The sequence below is a fragment of the Danio rerio genome, chromosome 23 (assembly GCF_049306965.1).
Source record: "Danio rerio strain Tuebingen ecotype United States chromosome 23, GRCz12tu, whole genome shotgun sequence".
Lineage (NCBI taxonomy): Eukaryota > Metazoa > Chordata > Actinopteri > Cypriniformes > Danionidae > Danio > Danio rerio.
In genome coordinates, this window is record NC_133198.1 from 10,062,575 (window position 1) to 10,071,131 (window position 8,557).

The following is an 8,557-nucleotide window of genomic DNA, read 5'->3' on the forward strand; positions in this document are numbered from 1 at the left end:
AAGAATGCTAATAACTAAATAATGTTTTTACTATTTACATTGAAACAAATGTAAATGAAAACACAACAAACAATCAAACAACAGAAACCAAAATAAAGAAAAATAAAGATTAAAACAAATGAATGAAAAGGAAGAGATAATAACAAGTAATTACAAATAAACAATACAAAAAGTATACATATATATATGAAGAGTTCAGATGCAAAAACACGGCAAAAAAAAACGGGCATTGTTCTCAACCTCTGTTTATGTTAAAACATTTCACTATACAGACGATGAAAATACCCTATTCACTGACATAAAACTGAGATTACTGAACCTACCCACAAGCCTAAGAAAAATGCTCATTTTAGAAATTTTAAACAGCATTTAGAGGTTTTTGCATCTGATCTCTTTATATATACAGTTGAAGTTAGAATTATTAGGCCCCCTTTCAACTGTATATTAAACTGAATGTAAAGAATTACATAACAAACAATAAAACAACAGAAACCGAAATAATGATTCAAACAAATAAAAGAAAAAGGAGAGCTAATAGCAAAAAATTACTCTTGAACAATACAAACCAAAATAAAATCTAAATCAAAACAAACAAACAATCAAGCAAACATTCAAATAAATGGAAAAAATAGAGATAATAAAAAGCAAATAATAAGCCAATAGTAGCTGTGAACAAAAATAAAACAAGTTGAACCAATACAAATACAAAAAATAGATCATACATTTAACTGAATGTGAGACAACAATTTGGACACTATAATTTACATTTAAAGCAAGGAACAAGAGATACCAAATAGCACAATATCAAAATATTTGCTGTGGGAAAAAAAAAAAAACGCAAACAAAATTAAAACAAAACATTTGACAACAATTTAAACAAAGCATAAATAACAAACATCTAAATATTATTTGTGACAAAACAAGTAAAACAAAAACAAGAAAACAAAACATCATTTTAGATTTTTATATTGTTTAGATGCAAAAAATTTTTAAATATTAGTAAACAAGAAATAGTAAACAAAGTAATAGAAAATAATAATAATTATTATTATTATTATTATTTATTTATTTTACATTTATGTTTATCAAAACAGCTTTATTTTTATTCATAAATGGCTATAAAGTTGATGGCTAATGGTAACCATCACCCTATTACATTCACAATCAGGTCTTTTAAATAAATTGTAGTCTCTCGAACAGCTTGAATGAACAGAGGTCATTCATGTCTACACAGATTCTCTTCCTTCTTTCCTCGAGTGTTTCCCCCCTGTACTCTAAATACGCCATGCCTCAGAATGGCAACACGGGTCAGAAATAGACCCTCGCTATTCTCAAACCGCCAAACTCATTACGCAGCCCGACTGTAAAAGAAATCAAAGGCAATTATGTGGAAGAGAGAGCAGCTGAGGCAATTATGATTTATCACAAGGCAAGTGTAAAACAAATGAAGAGTCCATTAGCTATGAGGGATTCAAGCGGCCGTGAGAAGCTTCTATTAAAAGTGTATTGCGCTTTCCATTTGCCTCAATAACATCAGCTGCTGATTATTTGTTAAAACCCATCCACACATCACTCTACAGTTGAAGGCAGAATTATAAGCCCCCTATAGATTTTTCTTTCTCCCAATTTTTGTTTAACAGAGGGAAGTTTTTTTTTTCAACACACTTTTAAACATAATAGTTTTAATAACTCATTTCCAATAACTGATTTATTTTATCTTTGCCATGATGACAGTAAATAATATTTTACTTGATATTTTTCAAGATAATAGTATTCAGCTTAAAGTGACATTTAAAGGCTTAACTGATTAGGTTAATTAGGCCAGTTAGGGTAAAATCTGGCAAGTCATTGTATAATGATGGTTCTAGACTATCATTATAAAATATTGCTTAAAGGGGCTAATAATATTGACCTTAAATGGTGTTTAAAAAATGTGAAACTGCTTTTATTCTAGCCAAAATAATACAAATAAAACTTTCTCCAGAAGAAAAAAATATTATATGAAATACTGTGAAATATTCCTTGCTCTGGTTAAACATCATTTGGGAAATATTTGAAAAAGAAACTCGCAGGAGGGCTAATAATTCAGACTTCAACTTGTAAGACTTGAAATATCACAAATTTTTTGATGTCTTGGTCAATTCAATTATGAGCTGAAAAGACATTCGGCTCCACAACCCAGCAGTTGGGAATGCGTGAAAAACCAGCTCCCCTCCATTCCTCCATTTACATTTGCAGCCCTTGCTACCCCTTTGTTCAACCACACCTCTACATACTGTACTCGCACAGAATGGCAATTTCAAAGTCTGAATGCTCTAAATAGTAGATTAAGTTAAGTCCATAGCACCACAAGCCCCTGTACAGGTTAGTAACAGACTAAAAAACGCTAGACGGAGCAGCGTGGCATGCTATACAATGTTCTTAGAGATCAAATCGCCACTGTTTAGTGACCAAGACTGACATGCTTGTGCGTAAGAGATTGTTTACTTGACTGGTACAAGACTCAGGATGTTATAGGAATCCGAATGAACGAGAATAACATACAATAATGAATCTATTAGAATATTTAATCATAATCTAAAGTGATGTTAAAGGAAACAAAATAACTTTATCAGTGTTTTATAAATGGAGATAAAACGAGGATAAATATATTAAAATTCTAAACCACCTCATACTAAAATTGGAGTCAGATATGAGTTAAATTTAACGTAAATCAACATTGTGCATTGGAAAGACCGAACATGCAGTGAACCTTCGTCCACCAGTGGACACCGTCATTGGACTGGCTGGACCCTACAAACTGTATATTCAAAGTAGCATGTTTAAAAGTGTCCCATTTTAAGTGACTCCATCACCTTGGAATTATAAGTTTCTGTGTTCTAACTGATTTTGAGATATTGAGCTTCAAAGTTTTTGCGTTCCATAGCAAACAACATGTGCATAACAGTTCTCTTTCATACAGTTGAAGTCAGAATTATTAGCCCCCTGTTGATTTTTTTAATTCTTTTTTTTATATTTCCCAAATGATGTTTAACAGAGCAAGGAAATTTTCACAGTATGTCTGATAATATTTTTTCTTCTGGAGAAAGTCTTATTTGTTTTACTTCGGCTGGAATAAAAGCAGTTTTTAATTTTTTACAAACCAATTTTGGGAAAAAATTATTAGCCCCTTTAAGCCAATTTTTTTTCCGATAGTCTACAGAACAAACCATTGTTATACAATAACTTGCCTAATTACCCTATAGCCTAGTTCACTTTATTAACCTAGTTAAGCCTTTAAATGTCACTTTAAGCTGTACAGAAGTGTCTTGAAAAATATCAACTAAAATGGTATTTACTGTCATCATGTCTGTAACGCCGGGGAGTGACACCAACAACAGAAGGTAGGATCCAATATGCAGGTTTTATTCACAGTCAGGCAAGCAGTGGTCAATACGGGAGCAAACAGATATATGTAGACAATCCAGAATCGTAGTCAGTAAACAGGCAATAGGTCGTAAGGCAGGCGGCTAAACAGGATGACAAGGATAAACAGGGCTAAGAACAAAACACGGGAAAACAAGACCAGGATAACGCGTTGTAATGTCACCTTACAGATAAACAAGACTCGGCAAACTGAAGGGGTGAATGTGTGGCTTAAATAGTGTGTGTTAATCAGTCTCTGTAACAGGTTTCAGCTGGTGATGTAATCAGGAAGATGAGTGACCAGGCGTGCGTGATTGGGAGAAGTGCATGTATGAAAATGTAGTCCTGGGGAATGCGGAAGTGAAGTGAATGATGATAGAGGAAACCAGCGATCTCCAGTGAATGATCGCTGGTTATCGTAACATAGCCCCCCCTCTAAAGAGCGGCTTCCAGACGCTCCAAATACAGTTCAGGCGGGAGGTGGAGCGGAGGCGGAACAGGGGGAGGGATGGAGGGCCAGGACCATCGAGCGGGGGCAGGACTGGAGCGTGGAGCTGCGGAGGGCCTGGAGCGTGGAGCTGCGGAGGGCCTGGAGCGTGGAGCTGCGGAGGGACTGGCAGTTCTGGAGGATCTGGCAGCTTTGGCAGCTCTGGAGGGTCTGGCAGCTCTGGAGGGTCTGGCAGCTCTGGAGGGGCTGGCAGCTCTGGAGGGGCTGGCAGCTCTGGAGGGGCTGGCAGCTCTGGAGGGGCTGGCAGCTCTGGAGGGGCTGGCAGCTCTGGAGGGGCTGGCAGCTCTGGAGGGGCTGGCAGCTCTGGAGGGGCTGGCAGCACTGGAGGGGCTGGCAGCTCTGGAGGGGCTGGCAGCTCTGGACGGGCTGGCAGCTCTGGAGGGGCTGGCAGCTCTGGAGGGGCTGGCAGCTCTGGAGGGGCTGGCAGCTCTGGAGGGGCTGGCAGCTCTGGAGGGTCTGGCAGCTCTGGAGGGTCTGGCAGTGGCAGCTCTGGCAGCTCTGGTAACTCAGGTGGTGGAGGCCATTCTAGGGGCTCAGTTGATGGCATTTCAGGAACTAGAACAGGAACTATGGCAGGAACAGACAAGGAACAGGAAACCATCTTCTGAGCTTGTGCTAGATTAACTCTTACCACATTCTGAGTTGGAGGACTGGTTGTGACCACTTTGTGAGCTGGAGGACTGGAGTCGGCCATCTTGTGAGCTGGAGGACTGGAGTCGGCCATCTTGTGAGCTGGAGGACTGGAGTCGGCCATCTTGTGAGCTGGAGGACTGGAGTCGGCCATCTTGTGAGCTGGAGGACTGGAGTCGGCCATCTTGTGAGCTGGAGGACTGGAGTCGGCCATCTTGTGAGCTGGAGGACTGGAGTCGGCCATCTTGTGAGCTGGAGGACTTGAGTCGGCCATCTTGTGAGCTGGAGGACTGGAGTCGGCCATCTTATGAGCTGGAGGACTTGAGTCGGCCATCTTGTGAGCTGGAGGACTGGAGTCGGCCATCTTGTGAGCTGGAGGACTGGAGTCGGCCATCTTGTGAGCTGGAGGACTGGAGTCGGCCATCTTGTGAGCTGGAGGACTGGAGTCGGCCATCTTGTGAGCTGGAGGACTGGAGTCGGCCATCTTGTGAGCTGGAGGACTTGAGTCGGCCATCTTGTGAGCTGGAGGACTGGAGTCGGTCATCTTGTGAGCTGGAATGTTGGTGGCCATTTTGTGACATGGAGAACTGGTGTTAGCCATCTTGTTAGCTGGAAGACCGAATGCAGCCATCTTGTAAGCTGGACTGTTGGCGGCCATTTTGTGAAATGGCAGACTGGAGGCAGCCATCTTGTGACATGGGGAACTGGAGACAGCCATCTTGTGAGCTGGCTGAGGTCTAGGCAGGTGAACAGGGGACAGGAGTACTGGAGATGCAAGCATAATATTGTCAGTAGAGGGGATTGCAAGCCCCGCGGCTGGCGGGTCTTGCTGTCCTTTGCCCCCCCCCAAAAAAGATTTAGGGGTGTCCTCCACCTCTCCTACAGTGAAGGGGGACCCAGACATTCTTAAGGCCAAATCAATATAATGTTCTAATGTCTCATTGGGTTCGTGCAATCTCATTGTCGAGTACAATGGCTCAGACAGTCCTCCATGAAAAAAGATCATGAGACATAACTCACTCAATGTTGTCAAATGTGCCAGATTGATGAAATCCTCCACATACTCTTCTATGGATCGTGCTTCCTGACGCAGACGCATGATTGCAATACCCGCTGGATCCATGTTGCGGCCGAGTCTTCTGTAACGCCGGGGAGTGACACCAACAACAGAAGGTAGGATCCAATATGCAGGTTTTATTCACAGTCAGGCAAGCAGTGGTCAATACGGGAGCAAACAGATATATGTAGACAATCCAGAATCGTAGTCAGTAAACAGGCAATAGGTCGTAAGGCAGGCGGCTAAACAGGATGACAAGGATAAACAGGGCTAAGAACAAAACACGGGAAACCAAGACCAGGATAACGCGTTGTAATGTCACCTTACAGATAAACAAGACTCGGCAAACTGAAGGGGTGAATGTGTGGCTTAAATAGTGTGTGTTAATCAGTCTCTGTAACAGGTTTCAGCTGGTGATGTAATCAGGAAGATGAGTGACCAGGCGTGCGTGATTGGGAGAAGTGCATGTATGAAATTGTAGTCCTGGGGAATGCGGAAGTGAAGTGAATGATGATAGAGGAAACCAGCGATCTCCAGTGAATGATCGCTGGTTATCGTAACAATGACAAAGATAAAATAAATCAGTTATTAGAAATAGGTTTCTAAAACTATTGTGCTTAGTAATGTGCTGAAACAATCTTCCCTTCATTAAACAGAAATTGGGGAAAAAAATAAACAGGGGCGCTAATAAGTCAGGGGGGCTAATAATTCTTATTATTTAATAATAAAAACTTTTCTTGGTCCTACACCTCTCACAGAATATGTGTACTGAGCACAAAGTATGCTTTTTCAGAAGAATATTTATTTGATTTTGTATTAAATTAAACTAAATTCAATATAGACATTCAGAATGGAGCACAAAACAATCCCGCACCCTGTTCAGGTCATGTTATATTAGTGTTTCTCAACCACCAACAGTGCATGTTTCAAATGTCTTTTTTGTCTCTTAGACATGGAAAATGTGCAAAGCTGGTGGTCCTCCGAGAACATGGTTGAGAAACACGGTGTTATATCATACATATTTATATATATATATATATATATATATATTTTTTTTTTTTTTTTTTTTTTTTTTTTTTAAATTTATATAGTAGTTTGTGACTAGATGGAATCTGATAATGGTACCACTTTTGATAATTGATGATAACAACAATCTGCTCTTGAGCACTTGAAAGATCACAGAAATCTTGAAACGTTCAGTTCTTCAAGAATATAAAGATGCAGCACAGAGTGACCAAGTAATTAGTGTAGTTCACTAGAATAGCACTCTTTGAGCCTTAAAAATACATTATACAAGGTTTGAGAACACCCTGACTTGAGGAAACAATCTATATAATGCATGGCCTTGAGTTATTGTTAAGTCTGAGTTACTATTAGATCCACTGATGTCTATGCAGTTGACTGAAAATGGGAAACTCCTGCAGGGACTTCTAGAGTGGCCAAATAACCTGACCTTGGTTTCCAAACACAAGTGAAAGGGCTTATCACTCACATGCACACTTATACACAAAGCAGTGTCGACCTGACCTCATTTTATGGCCTGGTTTACAGTAACTGCTAGTACAGTGACTGCTGCTCAGAGCAAAACATTAATATTTATGAACGATATAACATTTTTAGGAATCACCACACTGTTAGATCATTTTAACCCTATAAACCCAAAGGCCTCTGAATCATCAACATGTTAAATTTTTTCAAACCTGCTATATACAAATTACTCAATGCCATTTGTTTTAATAGAAAATAATATGATTAAATTTATTAAGAAGTAAAAAGTCGTTTTGTATAATAGTAAAAAATAAAATATACATTTTTCTGGTAGTAATTCAAGTGTCTTTTGGCTGTGAAATGACGAATGGTTTTTGTCATGTAAATATCGCAATAACTTGGTGTGCGCACTAATATAATAATATTATACGTGTAATGGTGTGAATATAGTTATCATTCTGGGTGTGGATGTTTTTATAGGTATTGTTCTTGGAGTGTGGGGTAGTTATCAGCCTTGATGTGCGCTAGTTATTGATATTGTTTTCTTGATGCTAGTTATATTTATTGTTATAGATGTGCTTATATACAGTGCATCCGGATAGTATTAAATATAAATATTAATAGTAATATTAAAGCCTTATTCCAAAATGGATTAAATTCATTTATTTATAAAAAAAAAAGTAAAAAAAAAAAATCACATGTACATCAGTAGTCACAGCCTTTGCTGTGAAGCTCTAAATTGAGTTCAGGTACATTCTGTTTTCACTCATCATTCTTGAGATGTTTCAGCAGCTTAATTGGAGTTCACCTGTGGTATATTAAGTTGATTGGACATGATTTGAAAAGGCATACACCTGTCTATATAAAGTCCGAGGGTTGACAGTGCATGTCAAAGCACAAACCAAGCTTGAAGACAAAGGAATTGTCTGTAGTCCAAAGAGACAAGATTGTCTTGAGGCACAAGGCTGGGGAAGGTTACAGAAACATTCCTGCTGCTCTGAAAGTTCCAATGGGCACAGTGGCCTGCCTCATCCGTAATTGTTTAAAACCACTAGGACTCTTCCTAGAGATGGCCGGCCATCTAACCGGAGTGATCAGGGGAGAAGGGCCTTAGTCAGGGAGGTGATTAATAACGCGATGATCACTCTGTCTGAGCTTCAGCATCCTTCTGTGGAGAGAGGAAAACCTTACAGAAGGACAACCCTCTGTGCAGCAATCCACCAATCAGGCCTGTATGGTGGAGTGGCTGGACGAAAGCCACTCCCCGCCTGGAATTTGCCAAAAGGCATCAGAAGGACTCTCAGATCATAAGAAACAAAATTCTCTGGTCTGATGAGACTAAAAGTGAACTCTTTGGAGTGAATGCCAGGCGTTATGTTTAGAGAAATCCAGCAGCGGAAACTGGAAGACTAGTCAGGATAGAGGGAAAGATGAATGCAGCAATGTACAGAGACATCCTGAATGAAACC

The 8,557-nt window shown here is 39.9% G+C and overlaps 1 protein-coding gene across 2 annotated transcripts; it reads right to left on the reverse strand.

Annotated features, from left to right (window-relative positions):
* Nucleotides 1-3,018: 3,018 nt before the first annotated feature.
* LOC141380602 (uncharacterized) lies at nt 3,019-5,076 on the reverse strand. Of its 2 annotated transcripts, none has more exons than XM_073939581.1 (2): nt 4,277-5,076; nt 3,019-4,099 (listed from the first exon to the last, which is right to left on the reverse strand). In XM_073939581.1, exons 1-2 carry the CDS (start codon nt 5,055-5,057, stop codon nt 3,819-3,821), a joined length of 1,062 nt encoding a protein of 353 aa, XP_073795682.1. In that variant the 5' UTR covers nt 5,058-5,076; the 3' UTR covers nt 3,019-3,818. The 2 variants fall into 2 exon arrangements, with proteins under 2 accessions (XP_073795682.1, XP_073795680.1); XM_073939579.1 differs by having other exon boundaries at nt 3,019-4,117.
* Nucleotides 5,077-8,557: the final 3,481 nt, after the last annotated feature.